The sequence below is a fragment of the Drosophila novamexicana genome, unplaced genomic scaffold (assembly GCF_003285875.2).
Source record: "Drosophila novamexicana strain 15010-1031.04,08,12 unplaced genomic scaffold, DnovRS2.1 tig00001554-arrow-arrow-pilon, whole genome shotgun sequence".
Taxonomy (NCBI): Eukaryota; Metazoa; Arthropoda; class Insecta; order Diptera; family Drosophilidae; genus Drosophila; species Drosophila novamexicana.
The window spans coordinates 384175-411785 of NW_020824866.1; the positions used below are offsets into that span (position 1 = coordinate 384175).

At 42.4% G+C, this 27611-nt stretch overlaps 6 protein-coding genes across 7 annotated transcripts; 3 read left to right on the forward strand and 3 right to left on the reverse strand.

Annotated features, from left to right (window-relative positions):
* Positions 1–2127: 2127 nt before the first annotated feature.
* On the reverse strand, positions 2128–4492 carry LOC115768015. The gene is made up of 3 exons (XM_030712428.1): positions 4053–4492; positions 2273–2802; positions 2128–2202 (listed from the first exon to the last, which is right to left on the reverse strand). Exons 1-3 carry the CDS (start codon positions 4389–4391, stop codon positions 2199–2201), a joined length of 873 nt encoding a protein of 290 aa, XP_030568288.1. The 5' UTR covers positions 4392–4492; the 3' UTR covers positions 2128–2198.
* A 1499-nt stretch (positions 4493–5991) lies between these two features.
* LOC115767978 (DNA-directed RNA polymerase II subunit RPB1) lies at positions 5992–7569 on the reverse strand. The gene has a single exon (XM_030712377.1). The coding sequence runs from the start codon at positions 7567–7569 to the stop codon at positions 5992–5994; it is 1578 nt and encodes a 525-aa protein (XP_030568237.1).
* A 963-nt stretch (positions 7570–8532) lies between these two features.
* LOC115767961 (hypoxia up-regulated protein 1) lies at positions 8533–12865 on the forward strand. The gene is made up of 3 exons (XM_030712360.1): positions 8533–8695; positions 8897–9280; positions 9672–12865. The coding sequence occupies exons 2-3, from the start codon at positions 8913–8915 to the stop codon at positions 12157–12159; spliced, it is 2856 nt and encodes a 951-aa protein (XP_030568220.1). The 5' UTR covers positions 8533–8695; positions 8897–8912; the 3' UTR covers positions 12160–12865.
* A 499-nt stretch (positions 12866–13364) lies between these two features.
* On the forward strand, positions 13365–20579 carry LOC115768039 (ubiquitin-conjugating enzyme E2 Q2). 2 transcript variants are annotated; one of them, XM_030712462.1, is made up of 9 exons: positions 13365–13709; positions 15815–16880; positions 18635–18751; positions 18834–19121; positions 19209–19283; positions 19378–19669; positions 19743–19891; positions 19987–20065; positions 20133–20579. In XM_030712462.1, exons 2-9 carry the CDS (start codon positions 16719–16721, stop codon positions 20162–20164), a joined length of 1194 nt encoding a protein of 397 aa, XP_030568322.1. In that variant the 5' UTR covers positions 13365–13709; positions 15815–16718; the 3' UTR covers positions 20165–20579. The 2 variants fall into 2 exon arrangements, with proteins under 2 accessions (XP_030568322.1, XP_030568323.1); XM_030712463.1 differs by lacking the exon at positions 13365–13709 and adding an exon at positions 14299–14375.
* Positions 20580–21744: 1165 nt separating this feature from the next.
* On the reverse strand, positions 21745–23718 carry LOC115768038 (U3 small nucleolar RNA-associated protein 15 homolog). The gene is made up of 2 exons (XM_030712460.1): positions 23537–23718; positions 21745–23470 (listed from the first exon to the last, which is right to left on the reverse strand). Exons 1-2 carry the CDS (start codon positions 23624–23626, stop codon positions 21953–21955), a joined length of 1608 nt encoding a protein of 535 aa, XP_030568320.1. The 5' UTR covers positions 23627–23718; the 3' UTR covers positions 21745–21952.
* A 376-nt stretch (positions 23719–24094) lies between these two features.
* Positions 24095–26615, forward strand: LOC115767992 (protein prenyltransferase alpha subunit repeat-containing protein 1). Its single transcript, XM_030712394.1, has 3 exons — positions 24095–24746; positions 24861–25249; positions 25316–26615. The coding sequence occupies exons 1-3, from the start codon at positions 24646–24648 to the stop codon at positions 26050–26052; spliced, it is 1227 nt and encodes a 408-aa protein (XP_030568254.1). The 5' UTR covers positions 24095–24645; the 3' UTR covers positions 26053–26615.
* Positions 26616–27611: the final 996 nt, after the last annotated feature.

Here is a 27611-nt window from a genome sequence, read left to right on the forward strand (position 1 = left end):
AAGAGAGCAACAACAGCATGCATCAACTGCATCTCTCTCTCTCTCTCTCTCTGTCTGCTGCCATTCTAACTGTGCTCGCAACAAATGGAAGAGCAAGAAGAGCACGACTTCGCGCAGCTTATGAGCGTGATCCAAAGAGAGAAAGGATTTGAGCCTTTCTCTTGTATTTAATTGCTGCACGTTCAGCAGCTGTGCTCGCATACATGCGATATAATGATAGCAGAGAGGGAGAGAGCATTTATGCCTATCTCTTCTACTCAATTGCTGCACGCTCATTCAGCTGTGCGAAGTCGTGTCCTTCTTGTTCTTCTATTTACGTTTGCTGCAAATGCACGTTGTGAGCACAGTTAGAATTGTAGAGAGCGAGAAAGGCGTGCGCGTCTCTGTCTCTCTCGTCTATTCAATTTGCCGTACGTTGTCGTTGCTCTCGTTACGTTTGCTTTAAGCCATGCGTATACAAATTCCTGCGAGAGATCAACTTGCGCTCTTCACGTGCTGTGTAAAGTCTTTATGAAGAAAACATCTTACAGAGAAAGAAACACATACAGGGTATTTGACAGTCTGGCACCTCTAAGTGCAGCTAGCTTGGTATTTCGGGTTCGAGCACAAGAAAAGAATGTCTACCAAAAAAAAAAAGAAGAATAACAATTCTATAAAAAGATAAGCTTCCACATAAGTTTCTTCCTTTTAAATACTTTGTAGAATTGTAAATTAAAATTGGTTTATTTATTTAAATTATATTTTTGCAAAAAAACTGTGCTGCATTTCTTTCAATATAGTTTTAAAACAAACTTACACACACACACACACACACACACACACACACACACTCGCACACACACAGACAGACAGACACACTCACACTAAGATAATACCTCTTAATCTATGGACCAGTTTTATGACATTTTCTCTGCGTAGACATTACTTGATTTATATTAAGTAAAAACCAAACTGAGAAATAAACCAATTGAATCATGAAATAAAGCACACACATTTATCGATATGCCGATAACGATATTGATATCGATAACGATAACTATATACTATACACGCTCGATTGTAGAACAAGTAACTATCGTTTTTTAACTTTGATGATTTATCTTTATGCTTAGAATATATCAAGCTATATACATATATGTATATATATACATATATGGATATATATATATATATATATACATATAAGAACAAGGAATATACATAACGATCGATATTTAAGGATACATAAGTGCTTTTTAATGAAATATATAGACCGCAAACGAGAATAATGAACAAAACAATATATTCATAAAGATTTGTAAAATAAAAAAAAAACAAAAAAAAAAACATAAAAAAAAATTAACAAAAAGTAAAACACAAAAAAAGCAAAATAAGGCAACAAGGAAAAACTTACACACACATGTATATATACAAACTATATATACAACAGACCGGAACATATATACACCATATAGACATATATATATATATATATATATATATATATATATAATTGTACGTATTTATTATGAGTTGCTTTTTAGTGTGATAATTCTTAGTAAAACGAACATAAGAAAATTTGCAAAATAAAATTGATAAGAAAGAAAAAAAGAAGAAGAAATCTGGCGTGCGTTTATTTCGGATATGGGCTTTATCTATGTATGAGCATTACCTGGAGAACATTTTTTACACAATTTTTTGTGTTTTAATATTTGTATTGCTTTTTATTTTTCGAAGATCTCAATCAAAATTGATTGAACATGAACATATATCTCGGTGTGTTCTAGACTCGGATCGGCCCACTATATATCATATAGAAGTAATCGGTCTAAAAGTAGCTTTTGGTATAAAACAGTTTTGTTTATCAAGATATCAGACTTAAGCCCGAAAGCATAGCAAGATCGGAGAACTATATCATATAGCTAACATAGGAATGATCGGTCCAATATTCCAATATATATATATATTCGTATATGCTCACATGTCACAAGCGCATCAAATCGGAGACATATCGCAGATATTTGTACTTTCTCGTTCTTTTTTTTTGTCGGTAAGTTTATATAGCTTTAATATATTTTCCGATCTGCAATCGTGAGAGTTCTTGGACATAGCTTATGGAAATAAAAGTCATAAGATATATGCTAGCATTTAATTAAATTTTTTAAAATACCAAAAAACAGAGAAAACTCTCGATAAAATCACAAATTTGAGCCTCACACTTATCTGGAATATATAAAGATAAATGTTATTCAGTTAAGGGCCGCAACTATATACATATATGGGAAATACTTACGAAAAGCTAATGTTGTTGTTGTTGTAGTTGGGGGCGTGGCTGGGGGCATTTGTCTTATCGTGCAGACCCAAATCGGCCTCGTAGAGTATGCGATTGAACTCGAACTGAATCGCATTGCGCGTATGCATCGAATACTTCTTCAGCTTGCACTCCAGATACTTGGCATATAGCTTGATATCATCGTCATCCGAATTGGGATCGGGCCGCGTTGGACTCTCGGCGCCGCTCGATTGCTGTCGATCATCGTTATGCGGATTCAGATTCGATGGCGGATTCAGATTCGCTGGCGGATTCAGATTCGATGGCGGATTCGTGGTCAGATGGATCGCATTGCCGATGCGAGCGCCATCCTCGACGATGATCAGACGTTTCGGTGGCTCGAATTCGGCGCGAAACTCTTGGAATGCCGATTGGAAGGGTCGCTTGTTTGGCTCGGCCAGAATGAACTCTCTGTCGCTGCCGTCGAGATCGTTCGATAGCGAATTGTCGCTATTTTCGGAATTGTCGCAAGTGCTGGATTTCAAATCCGACTGTAAAGACAAGAAATATAACAACAAATTGCTGAATGAATTCTCTCTCTCGCTCTCTCTCTCTCTCTCTCGCCCTCGCTCTTTTGTGCTACACTGTAAACAAATGTTTTGTCAACAAAACTTCGGGAACTAAAAAGACAAGTAAATCGCATTTGAATTAAACGGGATATTTCCCGTTTTCCAGCTTCATTCTTCCCATGTCAAATCAAGAGTTTGTCCAAAATATAAGAGAACGTAAGCTAATGTTGTATGCATTTATTATTTAATTTGTTTATGATTTAGTTTTTCAGTTAAATTTCGTATGATTATACGTTTATGAATTCAATTTGAATTACTTTTTATGTGATTTAATTTTCAAATACATTTTTTAGCATTTCATTTTGAATTAAATTTGTTTTGATTTAAATTTGAATTTAATTTTTGAAATGAAATACATATGAAATTGAATGGAAACCCAAATTTTTTACTGTGTACTATGTAATTCGACAAACTGATTGTATATGTACATATCGTATACATACATGTATTCCCAAAGCTGATAAGATTATGTGCATAAATATACGTGGGAGAAGAAATATCCACTCGGGGATTACTTTTAAACTCCAAAATCGCATTAATTTTACTTTAGAGCGCGCTCGATGCATGCAAAACGAAGCACACACACACACACACACACACACACAGGTGTTTCAGTGTGTGTGTGTGTGTGTACTACATACATATGTATATTTTCGTTTCGATGGTAAATAGAATTATTTCTCCAAACAAAAATGTATAGGATTTACTTTAATTTGAATGCGTAGAAAAGGCCATAGAAAGAAAAGGGCATAGATTATCGCAATTGACGGGATTTTAAGGGAGCGAGGGTGTACTGTATGCACATACATATGTGTACATGTATATGTATGCATAACATGTTTACATTATGAACGTAACACACACACAGCTGTAAAATGCGATCATACTGAAGTTGAGCTTAGCTTTCATTTGTACAGACGCCTCTCTTACGCTCACCGTGCTCTCTCACGGCTCGCCCGCTCTCTCTCTCTTGCTTTTCTTAAGCACGGTTGCCACATGTGTACATATACATATGCATATGTGTGTGTGTGTTATACTTCTTCTTGTACTTATAAAAAAAAAGATGAAGCGCTTTCATTGAATTTGTTAGATTCACTTCGAGTTAGTTATAGAGCATACATATGTATGTATGTATGTATGTATTTATATCAAGTGTGGGTTGCGCCGCTTACCTTTGGCTGGCAGTCTTTTTTGTCGGCTTTGCCTGGATTGAGCAGAAAGGACATGTGACTGGCCCACCAACGGGGATTGGCAACACCCTTGCGATACTGCGATCTAAAGACGGCAATTAAGGAATTCATTTTTCTCTTAACATCCTCCACGCTCGTTTGCATCACGTTCGCCATCGCCTTCCACGCATCGTATCTGGCATTGCGATGCATGAAGCCGCGATTTTCTGGATTCCATAGCACATTCTGTGCCTCATACGCCTTGATCAGTTTCACTGTGTTCTCTTCATCCCACACAATTTGCGGCGCTTGTTTGGTTTCTCCTTTCATCTTTACATCCATCCAAAATCAGACTATTGTTGTTGTTTAGCTTAAGATTGTGTTTTTTTTTTTTTTTTTTCTTTTTGAAAATAGTTTCCACAATGGAAGCAACAGACAGAAGCAGCAACAACCAGCCGTTTCAAGCAGAGTACAATAACTGAAACGCAACACAGACACACACATCTTTGCCGGGGTTGTTTCTCTGTGTCGCATACTCGTCAACTCGTCAAGCGACTGAGAGCCAAATAGTGCGCACACATAAGAGCGCCGCCTTAGGTCGTGTGCTGCGCTCGTTTGTACAATGAATACGCTGCTGAGTGCGAACAAAGAGAGACGACAACGACGCATTACACCACGATTGGGAGAGCCACAGGTTATGTAAAGAATTCTGTTCTCACTACATTGTGACGTCACAATAACAGAAATAAGAGCGTAGCGCGTTGCATGAAATCAAAACAATACACCACGATTGGCAGAGCCACAGGTTATGCAAGGAATTCTGTTCTCAATGCATTGTGACGTCACAATAGTAGAACTTTGTGCGTAGCGCGTTGTATAAAGTTAAAACAATTTTCACGATAAATTCCATTTTGAAGCTCCTCTAAAGGAGTATAATAATATATATATTAAATATCCTGGGAACAAAACTATAAATAGCATATTTGTTTTTCAGCATTTGAAACAAAGCGCCACACGCGCGCGCCATTTGACAAGGCTGTGACGTCACAATGCAAAGAAGCCAGTACTCCTTGCATCAACAGTGGCTCTCTCAATTTCATAAGCACACGAACAAAGCATAGCATTGAAGAGTGTATGAGTGCGCGCCGGAGAGAGCGCTTACTTATCTGCCAGCCATGGTTGTGACTGCCTGACCTGACCCCGCCAACTCAGGCATGACGAGACTTAATGACGCTGTGCGCAGTGGCTGTGCTTTATGATTGAGCAAAGAGAGCAGGTGACGGCTGGCAGTCATTGAGCAATAAGTCAAAGAGATGAAAAGTCACTGTCAGCTTTTATTAACGTCTTACTTACTTGTTCTTTGGCGCATTGGGTTCGTCTGGAAACGCAATATGAAAAGCAAAAACAACAACTGACTTGCACAACAACAGCAGATCGGGAACAACAACAATGAGTAAGAAGAGAGTGAATTAGCTAAGATCAAAGGTCGTAGTCCGAACCAAAAAGAAACAGCAAGCAGTGAACTGCTTTTTTTTCGGCTGCTGCTTTCTTTGTCACGTTCTTTTTTTTGTTGTTGTTGTTCTAAAGCTGCTGAGATGAGCTTCGGGCAGGCTAGTGCAATTTAGTTTGCATGTATGTGTGTATGTACGTGTGCATTGGTGTCAGTAACGGTTTTGTTGTGTTTGCAATTCCGCTCTCGAAGATAAATTCACTTCAAAGAGAGCTTTTGATCCAATCGGCCTCTCTGTCTATTTATTGGCCAATCACAAAGCAGTTTAGTCAGTGCGAGAGCGAAAGAGTAATCTGTTGCTGTAGAAAATACTCTCTCGATATCAGATACATAACTTTGTATCTTTTGAATCCCTTTGCGGTTCAATATATCAAATAAGCAAATATTTTATGTTTCGTCAAGAGTTTTATTTCGTTATCATATGTTTTTCTCCTAATATGCTGCGCCTTGATTGCAAGGAGCTGGCTTAAATACGCTGTTGCAGCTGAACAGGTAGCTGGTAGGACAAGCAGGTGCAGGAATTTTAGATCCGCCGTAGCCAGCTGCGTGACCAGATGCGTGTCCATATCCTGTACTATGCGTTGATGTCAACATGGGACTAAACATCCGCGCGGAATAGCCAGAGCTTTTAGGTGCTGAATACGCGGCAGCCGGTGGAGCTGCATAGCTGGGTGCAGCTTGCGCTGAATACACAGGTGCTTTGGGCGCTGAATAGCTAACAGCCGAATATACAGGAGCCTTAGGCGCTGAATAACTTGTTGCAGCAGGCGCTGAATAACCATGAGCAGCAGGAGCTGCATATACAGGAGCCTTAGGTGCCGAATAGCTCGGAGCAGGTGCTGAATAGCTCGGAGCAGCGGGTGCTGAGTAACTTGAAGCAGCGGGTGCTGAATAGCTTGGAGCTGGTGCTGAGTAGCTTGGAGAGGCTGGTGCTGAATAGCTTGGACCAGCAGGAGCTGAATATGCAGGAGCCTTGGGTGCTGAATAGCTTGGAGCAGCGGGTGCTGAGTAACTTGAAGCAGCTGGTGCTGAGTAGCTTGGAGAGGCTGGTGCTGAATAGCTTGGTGCAGCAGGTGCTGAGTAACTTGGAGAGGCTGGAGCTGAATATACAGGAGCTTTGGGTGCTGAATAGCTTGGTGCAGCGGGTGCTGAGAAACTTGAAGCTGCTGGAGCTGAGTAACTTGAAGCAGCTGGTGCTGAATAGCTTGGAGAAGCAGGTGCAGAGTAGCTTGGTCCAGCGGGTGCTGAATAGCTTGAAGCAGGTGCTGAGTAACTTGGAGAAGCAGGAGCTGAATATACAGGAGCTTTGGGTGCTGAATAACTTGGTGCAGCGGGTGCTGAGTAACTTGGAGAGGCTGGTGCTGAATAGCTTGGAGAAGCAGGTGCTGAGTAACTTGGAGGGGCTGGTGCTGAATAGCTTGGACCAGCAGGAGCTGAATATGTAGGAGCCTTGGGTGCCGAGTAACTTGGAGCTGACGGTGCTGAATAGCTTGGAGAAGCAGGTGCTGAGTAACTTGGTCCGACGGGTGCCGAATAGCTCGGGGCAGCGGGTGCTGAGTAACTTGGAGCGGCCGGTGCTGAATAGCTTGGTGCAGCAGGTGCGAAATAGCTTGGACCAGCAGGAGCTGAATATGCAGGAGCCTTGGGTGCAGAATAGCTCGGAGCAGCTGGCGCGGAATAACTCGGGGCAGCATTCGCTGAGTAGCTCGGTGCAGCGGGTGCTGAATAGCTTGAGTAACTCGGTGGGGCTGGTGCTGAATAGCTTGGAGCGGCTGGTGCTGAATATGCGGGAGCCTTTGGCGCTGAATAGGTTGATGGCAAGTTGTAGTTAATTGGCGGTCCGTAGGCCTGCAGCGGAATAGCGTGTGATGAGCGCGAGAAACGATCATCTAGGTTATCCTTCGGGATGTTGAAGTCCTCGAGCTGCTCATTGCTGGCTGCAATATGCGCCGGACGCAGTGCCACCAGGCAGCCGATGGCCAGAATCGTTAAGAGGTGCGCACCGTACATGCTCGGCTATCGATCTGTTTGTGACAATCAACTGAAGTCGGTTGGCAAAATCTTTTATGAGCTCGGAAAATCCAGATCAGCAAAAAAGCCAAACGGAATTTCGCAAGTGAAAATGTTGCGGTATTTGGTTGATTTTCGGTTGAATCAATTAATTGTCATGATATACATAAAAGTATATATATATATATAGTATATATATATATATATATGTATGTATGTAAAGGTTATATTTTTTGTTCGATTGAGTTGGCGTTGGTCTGTTGAAATCGCAGGTGTGTTCTACTTTTTGTGAACCCAAATAAAGTGGCCCTTGTGAGTGCACCAGACACATTGATACACTGCCACAGAGGGTATATGCGCTTGCATATCCAAAAACCGAAAGCTAGTCGAGTCTCCAAAGTGCAAGGGTGTGCAGTAGTGTGGAATACCTTTTTGTTGAGTTTAGAGGTATGGTAATAATATATTTTGACATATGTCAGCATGTTGAGCTGGACGTTTTGTGGGTTGAATATTTGTAATTATTGAAATCGATGCTGATTAAGCAGTATGTCAAGCATGTGGCACAGATAAATCGTTATTAACTTAAGTGTATAAGCTGAAGAAATGCGTGCATATGCTATTTATTTATTTGACTGAACTTTAAAATATGCTCAGCTTATCGGTTTATTCTATATTTCTATATTTTTACATTTATAGCAGCTAATTAAAAGAAAATAAGATTATTGATTTAATTACTTTTAAAGCAACGCGGGAAATTTGAAATGCAAATAACATTTGCGCTAATCTATGTTAGTTAACAGTGCAGCTGTGCTGTTAATTAGCGCCATCTGTCTCTTTTTGCATTATGCCGGCAACAGCTGTGCATATGATTTAATCGATATTTTACATTCAATTATCGACATCTGGCGTTTACTTCCAAATCAACACGTCAACGTTTTCTTCTTCTTCTACGTTGGCCCCCAACACCTGAACGGCGGCGGCTATTTAGCTGGGCTAGCGACATTTTATTCATATTATTTGGCAAGCTTTTGTTGAAATAAAACGTAAACAACTGAGTTTTATTCTCAATAATAATAGCTGCAGGCATTGGCCGCAAACAACGAATTAACGAATCAAAAACAAAAACGTAAGTACAACAAATTTGCTCGGAAGGGGGTGACGGGGGAAATTGCAGCAAATCTTCAGCTCACCAGCTGCTTGCGTTGGCAGAAAACGTATTGTGCTCAGAACAAGGAAGCGCGACACGCTTGACGAGAGGTTATTGCTCTCGTGCTTAACTGACATTTTCTTTTTGTATATACATATATATATACATATATATATATAGAGAGAGACTCTGCAATATGGTGTGTACCCAAAAACGCAGCAGGATGAGAGCCGGCGGCTACCAGACGCTGTCGCTGTCGCTGCTGCTGGTGGTGTGCATCATGGCATTCCATATGCCCGGCAGCGATGGAGCCGCTGTCATGTCCGTTGATCTGGGCAGTGAATGGATGAAAGTGGGCGTCGTATCGCCCGGTGTGCCAATGGAAATCGCTCTGAACCGCGAGTCCAAGCGCAAAACGCCGGCCATACTTGCGTTCCGGGATAATACGCGCACCTTTGGCGAGGATGCCCAAACAATTGGCATACGCGAACCGTCGGCTGCATATGGCTATCTGCTCGATTTGCTGGGCAAGACCATCGATAATCCCATTGTTGATCTGTACAGGTGAGTGTCCAGCCGCATGTGTATGTGTGTTTGAGCGTGTGTATGTGTGTGTGTGTGGCAGCTTGTACGTTTGTGGGCCACGTCATGTTAAATTGGGCAGTGATATGTTAATGTTAACAGCTGCTTTCGCAGTGATATTTAAATAAAAATGTTAATTTTACATTCAACTGTAATTGGAAATATTCCATGTTTCTTACGAAATTTGTAACACATTAAATTAAATTAAATGAAGCGAAGCGAACTGCTTTAAGTTAAGGTGGCCCACAATAATTGGGCTTCTTTTTGACTTAATCGATTTTTTAAAATTGAGCCGCACTGCTCGGAAAAGTGCGGGAAAGTACTTTCCTCCCTTTCTTTAATTGCTGTAATTAATGAATAATTGAATTTACAGACAACGCTTTCCTTACTATACCATTGTCGGCGACAAGGAGCGCAATACGGTTGTGTTTAAGAAGAGCGACACCGAGGAGTTCAGCGTGGAGGAGCTCATCGCCCAAATGCTGGGCAAGGCCAAGGAGTTTGCACAGGAATCAACACAGCAGGTGATCACCGAATGTGTGCTAACGGTGCCCGGCTACTTTGGTCAGGCGGAGCGAGAGGCTCTCCTTGTGGCAGCCCAATTGGCCAATCTGAAGGTGCTGCAGCTGATCAACGACTATGCGGCCGTAGCGCTCAATTATGGCGTGTTCCATCGTGGCGAGCTGAACGAGACGGCACAGTATTTCCTCTTCTATGATATGGGCGCCTACAAGACATCCGCAGCGGTGGTTAGCTATCAGCTGGTCAAGGACAAGCAGACCAAGGAGACAAATCCGGTGGTGCAGGTGCTGGGCGTTGGCTATGATCGGACATTGGGCGGCCTGGAGATACAGCTGCGACTGCGCGATTATCTGGCCAAGGAGTTCAATGCGCTGAAGAAGACCAAAACGGATGTCACCAGCAGCCCACGGGCGCTGGCCAAGCTGTTCAAGGAGGCGGGTCGTTTGAAGAATGTGCTATCGGCCAATAATGATCATTATGCTCAGATCGAGAATCTGCTGGAGGATCATGACTTTAAGCTGCAGGTGACGCGCGAGAAGTTGGAGGAGCTGTGCGCCGATATATGGCCACGCACCACCAAGCCGCTGGAAGATGCACTGGCCACATCCAATCTGTCGCTGGATGTGATCAATCAGGTTATACTCTTTGGCGGCGGCACTCGGGTGCCACGTGTCCAGGAGACCATCAAGCAGCTGATCAAACAGGAGCTCGGCAAAAATCTCAATGCCGATGAATCGGCGACCATGGGCGCCGTCTACAAGGCAGCCGACCTGTCCACCGGCTTCAAGGTGAAGAAGTTTATCGTCAAGGATGCGGTGCTGTTCCCGCTGCAAGTGGCATTCGAGCGTGATCCCGGCGATGGTGCTGCCGTTAAGCAGGTGAAGCGCGCCCTGTTCGCCCTAATGAATCCCTATCCACAGAAGAAGGTCATCACCTTTAACAAGCACACGGATGACTTTGAGTTCTATGTCAACTATGGGGATTTGGAGCGTTACAGCAAGGAGGAGATCGCGGCCATTGGCAGCCTGAATATAACAAGTGTACAATTGCAAAAGGTCAAGGAACTGTTGGAGAAATCGAAAAAGGATATGGTCGACAATAAGGGCATCAAGGCGTACTTCTATCTGGATGATTCCGGCATTTTCCGTTGCACCGGCGTCGAGTACGTTTACGAGAAGCAAAAGGTCGAGGAGGAACTGGACGAGGACAGCACCTTGGCCAAACTGGGCAGCACCATTAGCAAACTCTTCACCAAGGAGACGGAAAAGGCGGCCGGCGATGGCAGCGAAACGCCAACAAACGAACAACAGGAGGTCACCGAGGAGCCAAACGAGCCCAAGCCCGAAGATGACAGCACCAAGAAATCCGGCGACATCAACGATTCAGCCGCAAACAATAAAAACGACGATGAGACCAAACCGGAGGCCAAAAATGAGACCATCAAGCTAATAACCATCAAATCCCCCGTAGCGCACAAGACCCGGCTGCAGTTCACGCCGCCGTTGAGCGGCAGCGGCTATGAGGATGCCCTGGCCAAGCTGCAGGCCATCAACAAGGTCGAGGAGGAGCGTGTACGTTTGGAATCCGCTTTCAATGCGCTCGAATCGCACATCATTGAGGTGCAGCAGAAGCTGGAGGAGCAGCCCTATGCGGACTGTGCCACAGCCGAGGAGAAGAGCAAACTGTTGGCCGAGTGCAGCAAGCTGGCCGAATGGCTGTACGAGGATGTTGAGAATCCCAAGCCGGAGCTGTATGAGGAGAAATTGGCACAACTGAAGAAGCTATCGAATGTGTTCCTTGCCCGCCACTGGGAGCACGAGGAACGTCCGGATGCGATCAAGGCGCTAAAGGGCATGATCGATGGCGCTGAGAAATTCCTTGTCACTGCACGAAATCTCACCAAGGAGACCAATCCCGACAAGGATGTCTACACACAGGTGGAGATCGATACGCTCAGCAAGGTGATAAGCGACACGGGCTCATGGCTGAAAACAGAGGGCGCCGCCCAAAAGAAGCTCGCACGCAGTGCGGATGTACGTTTAACTGTCAAGGATATAACCGATAAAATGAGTCTGCTCGATCGCGAGGTCAAATATCTGGTGAACAAGATCAAGATCTGGAAGCCCAAGGTTAAGCCCGACAAGGAGAAGAAACCCAAAGAGACTGATGCTGGCGACGCTAGCGGCAGCGGCAGCGGTGACAGCAGCGACAATCCGGACAAGGCGCAAGCTGAGGCACCCAGCACCGAGAAGCAGCAGCAGCAGCCGGAGGAGAAGGAGGAGGAGAAGGTGAACGCCACGCCCACAGTTGAGACAAATACGCCACATGGCGAACTCTAAAGCATGACATCACTAGACTATCACCAGTAGGAGCAGGCGAAAGAGAGCGAGAGAGAGAGAGCTAGAGAGAGAGAGAGGGAGAGAATCAGAGCCAGACAGAACGCAGGACGAAATGAAAGTAGTAAGAAAAGTGGGCGGGGGGGACAAAATGTTGCGTAGAATGCATTTGGGCCCGGTCAGCCGGGTTGGATGAAGGATGACGGGTGGGGGGGACCTGTGAAATTGATTGATTTACGTGCTAGCGGGGAAAAGTTGGCTAATTTGGATCCGTAGCGCCCAAAGCATTTCGTGTACACATAAAGAAAAGAAAGAAAAAACAACAGCGTTCAATGTATTTTGTTTTTTATTTTTTTTTTTTTATTTTATTTAAATTATTATTTTGTTCCAACTAGCTAATGGCGGGGTTAAATTATGCTATCGTAAACTTAAATCTAAAACTAAAGAAATTTAATGAAATGTATAAATTCAATTTTCATTCCGTCGTGCTTTAAGTTCTTCATTCTATATGCCTGGATATATTATCTAAATAAATATAAATAAATAAAAAGACTTGAAGTACTCAAAACTCCCCCAACAAACCTATTATATTTAACCATATTTATGTGCTCCTCACACCCAAGACAAAAACTATTAGGTAATCTATCGTTAATTAACGGAACAAATACTGGGAAACAAGCTCAAAAATAAACAAATTTCAAAACACCCATATTAAAGCTGTACACATAAATGCATACAAAAAAACTGATTTCTATATACATTTATATATTTCTGGTTATGAGTAATTCAAATAATTTCAGAAGGGTATTCAAATTTCGAAACGCCCAAATTACCTAAATTCGAAACGCATCTGCTTAATCAACATTTGTAAATATGTCAAGGAAGCGGCACCAGCTGATGTTGATGTACAAAATTCCAATGCCTCATATCGATAACTACATATTTATCGAGCAGCAATGCATTTGCAGCACATATCGATATTTAATGCTAGTTCTGCTGTCATGTTTTGCATTTGAGAAATAATCACAGCATACTAAACAAATATTATTTGATTTTGAATGCGAATTGTGTATTCACACGATTTAAATCAAGAAAGGCAAATTTTCTCCGCGATATTTTGTTTGGTGTATGCACATTTTAGTGTATTTTCGATAAATGCATTTGGTCACACTGTTTAAGCAAGAAATATCGTCAGACGTTCGCGGAAGACGATGTACATAGATTATAATTCCGGAGACTTTTTACACGCCTACGTGATTGCCAAGTTTCGGGAGCATATTGTAGTTAAAGGCAATAATTCTAGTTTAAAATGTGCACGTCTTGGTTAACATATAGAACTCTCTAACTCCCAATAATTAAATTTTAAGCAACAAAAGCAATAACAAAAAAAAAAGAAAAAAAGAAGGCAATTCGCGTCCACACAAATACAAGTACAATAACTGCGAGACATTTTAGTCCATTTGCTACAAAAAATATGGCGAAGGCGAATTAGTGCAATCTTGGAAACTTTCATATGTACATACATAGTTAAAATTGATATATATTGTGTTCAGGTAAATGCCTGCGTCGTGTAAATGTATGAATGTGCCTTAATATACATATGTATGTTTGTGAGATTTCTCGTAATGTTTGGGAGTGTGCAATGAAAACATGTGTATGTATGTGTTGTACATGGTAAGCAATTGATTTTGCTCGCACGGAGATGGAAGAAAAAAATTTAATGAACACATTCAGCCCGTCGTTTCGATAGCACAACAGTGTGAATTTTTCTCAAAATAAATGCAATGGGGCGGAGTAACCGATTGGTAATATTCGTTTTTACATTTAACGTTTACGTTTACCTCGCATACATGCATATGTATGTAATTTCATACATACACACACACACATATATATGCATGTTGTGTGTGTTGGTGCAGAGTGCGAATTTCCATCTTTCGATAGCACGTAAGCGCACCGATAACTCTCGATTGTCATTGTTCCTCCGCTGACTGATTCTGTTGCGGCTGCTTTCGGCACGTACATACATTTGAATTACATACATCTCTCTCTCTATATATATATATATATATTTGTGTTGTGAGTCGCTTGCACGGCGACGGCGCCTGTCTGGCGAAAGTGATTTTTCAGTAAAATTTCGCAGCTTCAAGTCGACGGACGGAGTGGAGTGCAGCGCAGGTCGATCGGTCCGGTGGAGCCAAATTGACGATGTCGTAAAGGTGCCAAGCGGGCGTGCGATTGACTCCGTTGCTTTTTTGTTATTGTATCTGTGTGCGTGTGTGTGTGTGTATGTGTCTGTCTGTCCATGCATGTGTTATTGTTGACTTTTCAATTTTCTTTGCACTTGCCCGTATTGTTATTATTATTTTTTATTTGGCTATACACACTTAGAACGTATTGCGAACGGGTTCACTGCGTATATGCGTCTGTGTGCCGTCTGCATATATATATGTGTGTGTGTGTTTGTGTGAATGTGTGCGTGTGTGGTATACGCAAACAAAGGAGCTCAGCGTTTTCATCTCACTCTCTTTCTGTTTTGAATGTGTAAAGTGCAGGACAAGGTATATTGAATATAACAAAGTGCAGTATGGCGGCGACGACGCTAGCAGAGGCAAAAGTGAAAAGTCAATTTGCTGCATTTGTGTGTACACACAGGCACACATATTGTTGTGCATAAGTGCGTATATAGTATATGCACAATAAAAACACATTAAAAATGATTATAGTCTATTACCATTTCGTTGATATTCTGTATGTATATACATATAATATATATATATATGCATTTACATGTGTGTAAGTGTGCGTGTGTTTGTGCGTTTTTACATTGAACTGTTTTTAGCCAGTCAGTCCAGCAGCTGGGCAGGCAACACTGGACTCGAGCGCTCTCTTCGCTCTCTTACAGCTGCCCACTGTCGGCGTGAGCGTAAGCTTGAAATTGAGCACAGTGGCGCCCGAGGCGCCAAAAAATGAAAGCACCACATTCAAATTGTTATCTCAGACAGTTGTGCTTAAGCCCGCATACACATTGTAGGCATATGTACTTTGGCATGGAGAAAATCACTTTCATTCCACTATGCGCTGCCGCAGCTGTTCTTGGCAGCATCTTTTACAGACTTCTTTTGCCTGCCTTTGTACGCACACACACACGCAGAGAAGCGGTTGGCTTCAGTTCTTGAAACACATTTAATTCTCGAGTTTGTTGTTATTTTAATTTTTTTTTTGAAATGTTATTGCTTAAATAACTCTGCAGGTACTACAAGAGATAAAGTGAATTAGGTACGTTGCATTCAAGCAAGAGCAAGCAAAATATAAACGGAAAAGGAAAAACAAACAAAATTTGTTGGCCAAACAAATTTCAAATTTCAATTTTCTCAATTCCTTATCGTATATATATCTCGTATATAGAAGCTGAAGCTGACGCATCAAGTTTTAAACAAAATTTAAACAAAAAAGCAGCCGTGGTAAAAGTTGTATTTCGTTTCGAATGTTTCTTGTACCCGTTCGAAATAGTTTTGTGTTTGCTGATAAAAACAAAAGGTTTTTTTTTGTGTGTGTGTTTTTGTTGTTGTTTTTTCTCTAATTTTTTTTTTTTTTGTTTGCAACGCTTGCAAATGAAACACGTGCTCATATGGTTATCATCGTTTTGAATACGCAGAGTGAAGCCAATCAAAGGACCCCAGCAAAAAGTGAGAGAGGAGGACATTGCTCAAAGTCAAAGCATTAGCAGAACGAAGCGACGCCACAAAGCGGCATACGGAGAATACGGCAAAAGGAGAGCAAAAGCAAACGCAAAAGCAAAAGCGACGGGTCAAAAGTCAAGTGCATACTGTGCGGGGGGCAGTACTGAAGGAATATGCGCCCGTTGTAGAACCAACTGAAGAAGAAGAAGAAGAAGAATAGGAAGAAGCAGAAACAATAAGCAATATTATAATAATAGCAACTAGGAGCCAACAAATACCACAAAGAATAACGCATGCGTGGGTAGCCGAGGTCGACTCAAAGATGTTGATAATTTTTCTGCCTGACGCTGCTGTTGCTGCCTTAATGACAGTTTAATATCAACTACCTCCAACAAAAATAAAAGCAACAATAAAATTACATAAAAGAATTACACGTAAGAGCAGCAGCCTTTGCCTAGCTACACTCAGTGACGGCAAGACGAACGCCACCTACCGTCGACCGTACGCACAACACGATAGCGAGAGTCTGAGCAAGAGCCCCAAACGTCACAATAACATAAAAAAAAAAAACAAAAAAAAAAAGCAATACAAACAACGGCAAAACAAAAAACAAATAATATTCAAAACAAAGGCCAGCGAGACACCTAGACGCTTGCATTGCACATGTGCATGTGTGTGTCGGTGTGCGTGTGCTTGTGCGTGTTCGTGTCGGTGTCCGTGTCCGTGTGCGTGTCGGTGTTTGTGTGGTAGTAGTAGTAGTTCGTGGTGCTGTTACCCGTTCCCCTCCTGCTACCACCACCCATACACGAACCGGCAACTGGGGCTCCGGTGGGCGGCGGATCCGTGATTAACTGTTATCACGTTGCCTTGCCCGCCAATATGGCGTGCCTTAACACACTAAAGCAAGAAATCAAAACACTGGAGAAAATCTTTCCGAAGAACCACGAACGTTTTCAGATACTCAATTCCAGCGTTGATGAACTTTTGTGCAGGTTCATCGATAAGAATGGCAAACGTTACGACATACATGCTAACATAACGGTAAGTACCACACACAAACAAACAGTTATCTTTAAGCTTATATACATATATCTCACGATTGATTGATCCATGCTCAAACCAAATATTTAACTCTAGTTTTCATATGTGATGAAGCTTATATTAATTATATAAATTATATTAATTGTTGAATCTGTTAATGTAATGAAAACGTGTAGGAACGTTTGGAAAATGAAAAATTCAATCTTTCAAAGATTGCGCAAGAATGGCCGGGCAAAGCCGGATAGCACCCAGCCTATGCAATATTTCTTGTATTCCCCACACATGCATGCATACACATGCATATGCGCATGTATGTACATAGAGAAGTACCTGCCCCAATGCCGCTCTTCGGTTCGCAATTTCTGGTGTCCAATGATTAACCGTTAATTAATCAAATTTGTATACATACACGTAAACCAAAACCCGTTAAAAAACACCTTATGCGCTCTTCGATATACAAAAACATAATTATTCAGTTGTTTCTAAGACCAAATAACAGCCGTTTATTTACGTTCCAATTGCTGTTTGTATTGAATTCATATAAAAAAAATATATATAAAGAAAGCAAAAACTGTTAATGCAATCGTTTCGTTAAGAATTGTAAACACTATCAAATAACTGCCAACCCTCCCCCTCCACCCTCCCTGGCCAACTTGACGAAGCTCTTACTCTTTTAAGCGCAAGCAGTTCCTGTGAGAGCGAGAGAGTTCAGTTGCATGGGAAAATACTATGGCAAAAGACAACTAACTGCTAAGCTTGCTGATCTGCAGCTTTTACGGTAAAATTCCATTGGTTTATCCTCCAAGCTCTGCTCTCACTCTCTCTCGCTCTGTTGTTTTTTTTTTATTGCTGTTTACTGCGCCGTTTCGCTTAGCTTAGCTCAGCTGTTGCTGCCGCTGCTGCTGCTGCTGCCGCTGCTGCTGCTGCCGCTGCTGCTGCTGTGCGTAATAAACGAAAATTTGCCTCTCTCTTCATTTTTTTGTTTCAACTTTTCGCATCTCTCTTTTTGCGTGGTTCTTATAAATAATGTCGCAAAGGATTTTAACACAAATTGTTCTTGCTTTAAAGTTATTTGTAGCTGAAAGCTAGGTTCTTGTTTGATCCACTTTGTGTTTTTGTAAAGATGCCTTGAGGGAAACTTGACTTGCATTTGACTAAATTTAGGCATTAGTATCTCGTAGATACGATTTAGTATATGAACAATCGATCGGAACTAATACTGTATCAAATGAATGCCAGGTGTGTAAGGGTATTCAAAATTCGTCAGCCCAAAAGATGACTGTTCTTTTTCTTGTTTTATACCTTTTATTATCAAGTTCTCTCACAAGCTGTTTTATCGTGTTGTTGTTGTTGTTGTTGTTGTTGTTGTCGATTCTTATTTAGGGGCAGCGTGCTTCAATAATTTATGATTCATTGCCCTGCGCTCCACGACTTGCCAAGTTTGTTGCTTTGCTTTCCGCCTCTGCTCCCTGCTCCCTGCTCTCCGCACTCCCGACTCTGCCTTGGTTCAACGATCTAATTAAAGGTTATATGTGCAATTTCATTGACGCTGTCTCTCGCCGCTTTTGTTATACTCCATTTATATATATATGTATATATATATAAGCAGGTACTATCCGGCTTTTCAATCGCGCCAAGTGTTTCTTCCTCGACCTATAACCTTTTCACCTATATTCCTTCAGTTGAAGATCCTTGACTCAGTCTGATCGGATCTCGGTCAATCAATCAGTCAGTTGTTGTTGTTTTTGTTTCAGGAAACGTATCCATCATCGCCGCCAGTTTGGTTTGCCGAAAGCGAGGAGACGAGCGTTACAAATGCCGTGCAAATCCTTAGCAACACAAATGGTCGCGATAATCATGTGATTAATCAGGTGAGCGCCCTCCCCTCCCCTCCCCTCCCCTCCCCTGCAGACGCAGCGATCTTATGGCAACTAATTTATGATATATTTTCAGGTTGGCATATTGCTACGCGAGCTATGCCGTTTACATAATGTTCCACTGCCACCCGATATTGATAATTTAACGCTGCCACTACAGACGCCGCCGCCGTCCGCATCGCCGTTACGCTTGGAGCGTTCCGGCGGCGGGGGCGTTGGCGGTGGGGGGCCGGGGCCGCATGGCAACGAGGAGACCGATTCAGATCAGGACGAGATTGAGGATCCGATCGGTGAGAGCGAACAGGAGAGCGAGGGCGACGAGGATCTACCATTGGAAATGGACGATGTACGGAATACAAATAAAGTGCGTACAAATCAAATCAAATCAAATCAAGGATTTGCCCATCAATAATCATGAACCTACTCCTTCTACTTCTCCTCTTCCAAGCAGAAAGATGATATGGAGGTGGAACATTTAGCGACTTTAGAAAGACTGCGTCAAAGTCAAAGACAAGACTATTTAAAAGTGCGTAAATATATAATTTTGTATATCTTGTATATATATTGTATATATTCCGTCTCGCACTTGCACTCATCCCATCTCTTTTCAATTGGTGCAGGGTTCAGTTTCTGGTTCAGTGCAGGCAACCGATCGCCTCATGAAGGAACTACGTGATATTTATCGATCCGATGCGTTCAAGAAGAACATGTACTCGATTGAGCTGGTTAACGATTCCATATATGAATGGAATATACGCCTCAAATCTGTCGATCCGGACAGTCCCCTGCACAGCGATCTGTTGCAGCTGAAGGAGAAGGAGGGCAAGGATAGCATACTGCTGAATATACTGTTCAAGGAGACATATCCGTTCGAGCCGCCCTTTGTTCGTGTCGTGCATCCCATCATCTCAGGTGTGTTGCCTGCAAACGCAAAAACAATTGTGTTCGATCCGTTTAATCCCTCTGATTACAATTCTTAATCCAGGTGGCTATGTGCTAATCGGCGGTGCCATTTGCATGGAACTGCTGACCAAACAAGGCTGGAGTTCCGCCTACACAGTCGAAGCCGTGATCATGCAAATTGCCGCGACGCTGGTCAAGGGCAAGGCGCGCATACAATTTGGTGCTACCAAGGTGCGTAACGTTTCGCAATCGAAATCCTATCAAATCTTCAACTCATCTCTCTCTCTCTCTCTCTCGCTCTCGCTCTCGCTCTCTGTCCAAAGCAGGCGCTCACCCAGGGCCAATACAGCTTGGCAAGGGCCCAACAAAGCTTCAAATCGCTGGTGCAGATCCACGAGAAGAACGGTAAACCAAATCGAATATCGTCTATCGTTAAGAATGATAATGAAGATTCATTGATTTATTTTGCCAGGTTGGTTCACGCCGCCAAAGGAGGATGGCTAAGGTTTGTTTGTCGTTTAAGTGTTGTTCTATAAGCTTAAGGGGGAACGGACGTTTGCCAAATTCGTCGCCGAGCTCATCCATATAAAGAACCTAACCCAAACAAATACCAGACACATGCGGCCAGATTGGCCACATCCGAGTGTATCAGTAGTAGAAGAAGAAGACGCCTCAGAGCCGGCGCAGCGACAGCCACAGCAGAAGCAGAAGCAGAAGCAAAAGCAACAGGAAAAATAAAATGCAGCATGCAAAATCGAACCCGCCATTCAAACATTATTTCTATAATGAACGTTGCCGTCGTCGTTCACGTCGTTAAGTTCTGCAATTTGTGTATACTTGATAAATACATGCTAACACACACACACACACACATACACACATACATACATAATGCAAATAAATCGAATTAAGATTGTAATCTAGAATTTTATTTTTCCCCCCCTAAATGTCATGTTTTTTTTTTAAACCAAATGCGCGTTTGTCTGTGTCTCCAGTTTTGTTGTATGTATGTATTTGTAATTGTGCGTGTGTGTGTGTGTGTTCTTTATTTGTATTTGTATTTGTATTATGTCTTGTCTTAGCTCTTTTATGTGTATGTATTTGTAAAAACAAGAGGCGAATTCAATCATCGCTTCACAATGTGCATCATAAATATGCATTTTTGGCATACATTTTTTTTTCTAGTTTTTTTTTTTTTTTTCGCTAGGAGTACTCCAACTCAGACAAATTGCTTTGAATTACGTATAGGTATATACATATATATATATATATATAACAATCATATATTTATAATTGTAAACGATAAAATTGTACAGTTAGCTTCAATAATTAACAAATTAACGATTATAATAACAATAACGATTGTAAAAGCAATTTATGCATATATGCCGATTTGTATATCTAATGTAAATGTCCGATTAACGCAGGCGTTGCCACACTGTGCAAATGTCTTGAATTCTATTTGAATTTGCTTCATTTTTTTTTTTCTGTTTTTTGGCAACGTTACATTTCGTTCACAATGGTAGGACAATGCGCTTTTTGGATAGAACCGCAGAAGAAATCACGCATACACATCCGCGCACACACACACACACACACACACACACACACACCAATCCATATACAAGCCTAATTGTAATTAGTTAAGCGACGTAATATACCAATATTTTTTGTAGTTATTAAACATGTAACCTTATATATTTCTCTCTAGCTGTAAGGGATTGCGTATGCGGATGTAGTTATAGTTCATAAACATATATCTATATATATACAAAAACAAAAAATATATATATATATACATATGTGTAGCATATACAACTAGAAGAGAGTTAAACGTTAAGCATAACGGAATCGAAAAGTAAACGCAAAACTGAGCATAAGCAAATTCTAACTGTAAATTCGTCTTTCCAAATAATCGTAACATATTGAGTAAAAATAGAAGGAAAAATAAGAAACCAGAGCCCAATAAAAATAAATGCAAAAAACTAAATGAAACAACAAGAAACAACCAAATCGTTGGAAAAATAATAAGAAATTCAATATTGAATACAATGTGCATAAATCTTGCCGTTTTCCTTTCTTTTATAACATAATCTGTTTTTTATTATTAATATTTTCATGATTTTTCTAACAATAATTAAAACGAACGTGAATTTAGCTTTGTACAAGCCCATCCATTTGGCATGTGCATAATTTTGTATGCGAATCCAAAGTGAAAAGCAATTAGAATAATGCTTATGTGCGACGGGCTGAGGCTTAAGCATGCGCCAAGTCGATAGAATCAGTTCCGGGTCAGTCGACAATGACCACATAGTTGGAGGCCGCCTTTGAGGGATGCATTTTGGGCGTTTTGTTATGCGTGTAGCATAGGGTGGGCGTTGTCTCCTCGTTGTTGTCCAGCGCACCGCCAATGATCATCTCGAGGGCGCCCTTCACCTGCAACAGTTCACAGGTGAGCCGAATCTCGGCCTGCATTGTCCGCCTGAGCCGCTCCAGGGCAGACAGCATCTGTTTGTTGTAGCTAAATACATTGTTCTCGAACACATCCATTACGGCGCTGGCGGCATTCAGGAGCGGACGCATAAAACGCACCTCGCCCATATGATCGCACAGAAAGTTGATAAACTGTATGATCTTCTCGTCGGGTCGATTTGTGAGCGCCGCCTGCAGAGCGCTGCGATGCTGCAGCTCTGTGATGACGGCGACAACGTTTTCCGGACATTTTTCAATGTTCCGGCGTGTGCAGACAAAGTCGAGCGCCTTCTTATAGTTGAATTTGCGCAGATGTATATCGTAAGGTTTAAGCTTGATTGCATTTCTTTTGACGGTAATTACATGATCAACCGGTTGGCCAGTATTTGGACGCGCCAATTTCTTGAAATGCTTCTGCCGATGGCTGGCCTTGATTTGCTTCAGATGACTCGGTTTGCTGTCGACAATCATCCGTTTGATGGAGACCAAGCCATCGACCATGCCGGCGACAACAGCCTGATCCTTGGCAGCAACGGCCAGGCTGACCACCGCATTTGGATAGGTTAGTGTGTGCACCGTTTTATATGTGCTAACATCATAGATCTTGACATGACGATCCAGACCGCCGGAGAGCAGACGCCTGCCATCGGAGCCGAGACGCAGGCACGTTATCGTCTTGTGGTGCTGTGACATGGTCGTTAGCAGGCGACAGCCACTGATTAAATCCCAGACGCGCACCTGTGTGCCGCCGGCTGTGATGAATATTGAACCGCTCGGCAGGAACAGCATCGACTCAACGGGACTGCCATGATCCAAGGTTTGTGTTATTGCCTGCTCGGCGCGCGTGTCATAGAGATTGATTTTACCATCATAGCCGCCGGAGATGAACATGTGCTTCGCTTGCGGATGCATGGCACCGGCTCGTATATAGTCGCTGTGCGCATCCTCATATGTTTGCACCACCTTCTCGTTCGCCACATCCCAGAGACGGACGGATTTGTCGTCCGCAAAGCTGGCCAAATGCAGTTTGTCGGCCGTAAAGAAGGTGCGATGCACGGGCGCCTTGTGGCCCTTGAACAGACGCAATATGCTCCGGCTGGTCGTATCGAAAAGCTTCACATGACCCTCCTCGTCGCCGGCGGCCAACAGGCGACCATCCTGCCGAAATGTGGCACCGTACGCGGTCTTTTGGAAGCGTGACAAATTCTTAACCACCAGCTTTGTCACCAGATTGTAGATTTGCACACGCACCGAACATGTCAGTACAAAATTGTCTGGGTCACTTGGACTGAAGTCTATATAGTCGATCGTTGTGTGTTCCTTGAGCAGCTCCGGTTTCTGTTTGGTGTATTTGTAAATTCGATTTAAGTATACGCAACAACACTATGAAAACACTATGCTCACCGCCAAGCGATCCCAATAAATGGTGTCGGGTGTGACTACTTGGGCCTTTTGCTGAAACCGTCGTACATTAAGTGGCTGGAAATTAGTCATTTTTCTTCTGATGTTGTGGTCGTCAATTGGCGTCGGCGCGCGCACGTGGAAGTGCAACAATATGTTGGGCCTTACAAACTTCGATAGGCTTATCGATAACACTCGATGACTGCCGTCTGGTCACATTCAAATGGCGTACGATCAGCCTGTTTGACAGCACTGTAAAAATATCAATGTTATTTATATGTCCGTATTAATAGTAGGTATTTTTTTGTTTTGCCTGCAGTCTTAAATGGAATTGCCAACTTTACTTCTGGCGAATTCCCAATTATATATTGATTTTTTATTCAATGTACAGCCTTTGCTGAGAATTCAAAGATTGCCATTGTTTTGGAAAGTAAAGGTGTTGTTAAATGTTCAACTTAAGACATTCAATGGTAACCGTGTAAGCTTAACAGAGTGCTGTAAACCAGCTGTGCATTACACTCGTGTGTACTCGATGTTTGTCTGTGAGGTATCGATATATATAGGAACAACAATAACAAGCGGCAGGCACATTTATTTACAAATTAATTTGTTTAACGTGTTTCGTTGGCGCTTTATGCGAATTGATGCCAAATACAGCACAGCCGCAAAGCGTGATTGATTAAAAGTGGCCTCAAAGGCAACGCGGGCTCGTTAAAAATAAATAATAGCAACAACAACAAGAGCCACAATAGCCATCATATAGATTGAATTTTAATTGAAATTTATTTATCACCGCCGCTTTCGTCTCGCTCCGTCTTGAATGTGAGCGTTATATATTTTAGGCACTGCCAAACCTCCCCTGCCCGCCCCCCCCTAACCGGTCAATCCATAGTGCTCCACTGGTGAATCTTTTAATTAACCAAAGATGGGCCCGTCTCTGGCTTGATGAATGGAAAAAGAGATAGAGGAATAGGCAACGCACAAGATGTGGCAAATTTAAAGGCAACTATTAATTGACAGCAATAAATGTGTCCAATACAATTGAATCGAACGCAAACGATCAATAGTCGCCAGCAGCTGGATAGGCACAGATCGCAGCGGAGCTTCCAAAAATGGACGACGTTATGAATGTGGACTCTAACAATGAGAAGAAGGTGCTCTGCGAGAAAATCATACGTGACATCAACGCCGTCTTTCTCAAGGATGCCGACTTGTGAGTTGCATATAAAGCGTATGACAGAGATGGGCGCGGCCCGGACTTGGTCCATGGCCATGTCCATATCTCACAGTTATATCAAATATATCTTGTTAATTGGTCACCTTGCAGATCCTCTTTTGAGATCATACCCAAGGAGACGAACTGCAATAAGTCGCCGGTGGTGCATGTTGATCACAATTTGGGTCTGGAGTCGTGGTGCGCCCAGCATGTCTATGATCATGCGCACCGCACGCTCATCTCGCATCGCCGCCAGACAATGCAGCAACAGTTGCGCACGCTGCAGCAGCAGCAGCAGAGCGATGCCCTGGCCAAATATTTGAATGTGGCGCTACTGATCAATCCGGACGTGACCACCTTTTGGCATATACGCCGGCAGCTGGTGCAAAAGAATCGCTTGAGCATCAACAAGGAGCTGCAATTCTCGGCCCTGGTGCTATCCATAAAGCCAAAGTCTAACGAGGCGTTCGCCTATCGTCGCTGGCTCTACTCCTTTCAAAGTAGGTGATTGATATAGACATAGATTTAGTTATAAATTAAATGAGATCCTGTTTCATATGAACTAGGTGCCGATGCCATCGACTGGCCACACGAGATCAGCATATGCGAACGCGCCGCCGATCGTTGCGCTAGCAATTATCACGCCTGGTCCCATCGCCAGTGGGTGCTGCAGAATGCGCCCTGCCTGCTGCTGTCGGAGCTGATGCGCACGGAGAAGTTTATACGCAAGCATATTAGCGATTATAGCAGCTATCATTATCGCCAGGTGCTGCTCGGACGCGCCTACGAGCTGTGCTTCTATATGCCCGACGAGTCGCAGCCACAGTGGGCCAGTTTGCGTGAGCTGCTCGCCCAATACCAGCTGAACTGCTCGGAGCCAGCTGGGCCGGATGCGGAGCCGTTGCTGCAGCTGCTGTTGCCCAATCTCAATCACAGCAGCATCAGCGCTCAGCGTCTGCGCTCCTTTCTCTACTGCTGCAACGTGGCCGCCAGCGATATGCGTCTCTGTGCGGAGCAGCGCGCACTGTACGGTGCACGTGACTGCTTCGAGCTGCATCGACGCGCCTCCCTCAAGTTCATTGTGGAGCAATGTGTGCGTCTGCTGACGGGCCTGGCCAGTGGTCCGGGCCTGTATCTGGCGCCCGCCAGCGGCGCTCAGTCAAATGAGCTACGCAAATTCGATTATGATTCGCATCCGTTTCTGGTGGCCGTGCGGCGTCTGGAGTTTGAGCTGGGCGATAAGCACAGGCGCTGGTATAATATGCATCTCAATTTTGGCCATCACAAACAGGGCGGCAACTAGACGCAGCCACGCCCACCAAATACCCACTTTGTTTGTCAAATGTGCCGTAAACGCAACGCACTCATGGAGGCTGTTCGTTCTCAAGCAGAAACGAAATCAAATATATTATTATTACATATATATATATACACATATACATACATATAATATATATATGTGCACACATATGCAAGTAGTTCTCGTTATGTAGAGTCTACGATTGTGGACCACCTGAACCCCGAAACCTCCCCCTAATTAATTAATACATTGTCTAACTATTAAGTCTAAGCTCAAAGCGAAACATTTATCTAATTCTGTATTCCAAACTGAACAACATTTGCAATTTGTAATTTTCAAACAGATATATGTCGTATATGTTATGTATGCACATCAGGCGTATATATATATAGATATATATATATATATGTCTGGTCAGTTAGCGAATGAACTGGCGCTTTCGTGCATGCAATGACAATTCTTATGCATTTCAATCGAGATCAATCAAAGTTCAGTTACAACATTTCGTGTTCTATATATATATATATATGCATATATTAAATGCTCTATTAGTTATATCTAGCTATATTTGTATGTAGAATCACATATAGCTACCTATATATACATATATATATATCTATATGTATATATAGGCGCCACTAAATGCTCTATTTAAATTTAAAACAAGTGTTGTACACCAAAATAAATTTGTAATGCACGTTTATTAGCTAATTTGCGGTTAGTTTTAATAATATATATTCAACAAGAACTTTTATTCAATAATCTTTCAAAATTGTTAAATAATTCGCTTTCTTCACAAGGAGATTTTAAGTTTTATTTATATGCAATTATTTGATGTGGAATCTACCTTTTCAGGTATTGAATATTCACATATTTAATCTATTACGATGTGAGTGTGTATGCATGCGCGTGTGTGTATGTATGCGCGTGTGTATGTATGCGTGTGTGAATGTATGCGTGTGTCTGTGTTTGTATGCTTGCTTGTGTGTGTGTATGTATGCAAGCTGTCTATGAATATGGGTATGCATGCATATGTACGCATGTGTGAGTATGTATGTGTGTATGTATGTAGGTGTGTTTGTGTGTGTGTGTGTGTGTATGTGCATGTATCTATGAAAATAAGCATGCATGTATGTTCAATTGCATTAAACAAAGGCAAAATTAACTTGCCTCTGCGCTGCAAATTGAATAAAAACGTATTTGTTAAGGCAGCTCTCCTCTGCGATTCTCAAGAATTTAAGTACGACTGGCACGTCTTCATGCTCTGATAGTAAGTGAAGTGTTACGTTAACAAGTGTTTTGGCAGTCTACCAACATTAATTTGTGTGAGTGAGGGTATGTATGGGTGAGTGTATGTATGGGTGAGTGTATGTATGTATGTGTGTGTGATATGTATGTATGTGCGATATGTATGCATGTGTGATATGTATGCATGTGTGATATGTATGTATGTGTGATATGTATGTAATTGTGATATGTTTGTATGTGTGATATGTATGTATGTGTGATATGTATGCATGTGTCATATGTATGTATGTGTGATATGTATGCATGTGTGATAT

What these genes read in the sequence shown, in the direction of transcription:
- LOC115767992 (XM_030712394.1), top strand. Translation starts at nt 24,646, where the DNA reads ATGGACGACGTTATGAATGTGGACTCTAACAATGAGAAGAAGGTGCTC. An exon ending in TTTCTCAAGGATGCCGACTT is followed by an intron (nt 24,747 to 24,860) that starts GTGAGTTGCATA and finishes GTCACCTTGCAG; the next exon opens with ATCCTCTTTTGAGATCATAC. An exon ending in CTGGCTCTACTCCTTTCAAA is followed by an intron (nt 25,250 to 25,315) that starts GTAGGTGATTGA and finishes CATATGAACTAG; the next exon opens with GTGCCGATGCCATCGACTGG.
- LOC115768038 (XM_030712460.1), bottom strand. Translation starts at nt 23,626, where the DNA reads ATGACTAATTTCCAGCCACTTAATGTACGACGGTTTCAGCAAAAGGCC. An exon ending in TTTATTGGGATCGCTTGGCG is followed by an intron (nt 23,471 to 23,536) that starts GTGAGCATAGTG and finishes TACACCAAACAG; the next exon opens with AAACCGGAGCTGCTCAAGGA.
- LOC115767961 (XM_030712360.1), top strand. Translation starts at nt 8,913, where the DNA reads ATGGTGTGTACCCAAAAACGCAGCAGGATGAGAGCCGGCGGCTACCAG. An exon ending in CCCATTGTTGATCTGTACAG is followed by an intron (nt 9,281 to 9,671) that starts GTGAGTGTCCAG and finishes TTGAATTTACAG; the next exon opens with ACAACGCTTTCCTTACTATA.
- LOC115768039 (XM_030712462.1), top strand. Translation starts at nt 16,719, where the DNA reads ATGGCGTGCCTTAACACACTAAAGCAAGAAATCAAAACACTGGAGAAA. An exon ending in AAAGACAAGACTATTTAAAA is followed by an intron (nt 19,284 to 19,377) that starts GTGCGTAAATAT and finishes CAATTGGTGCAG; the next exon opens with GGTTCAGTTTCTGGTTCAGT. An exon ending in CGTGCATCCCATCATCTCAG is followed by an intron (nt 19,670 to 19,742) that starts GTGTGTTGCCTG and finishes TTCTTAATCCAG; the next exon opens with GTGGCTATGTGCTAATCGGC.
- LOC115768015 (XM_030712428.1), bottom strand. Translation starts at nt 4,391, where the DNA reads ATGGATGTAAAGATGAAAGGAGAAACCAAACAAGCGCCGCAAATTGTG. An exon ending in AAAAAGACTGCCAGCCAAAG is followed by an intron (nt 2,803 to 4,052) that starts GTAAGCGGCGCA and finishes TTGTCTTTACAG; the next exon opens with TCGGATTTGAAATCCAGCAC.
- LOC115767978 (XM_030712377.1), bottom strand. Translation starts at nt 7,569, where the DNA reads ATGTACGGTGCGCACCTCTTAACGATTCTGGCCATCGGCTGCCTGGTG.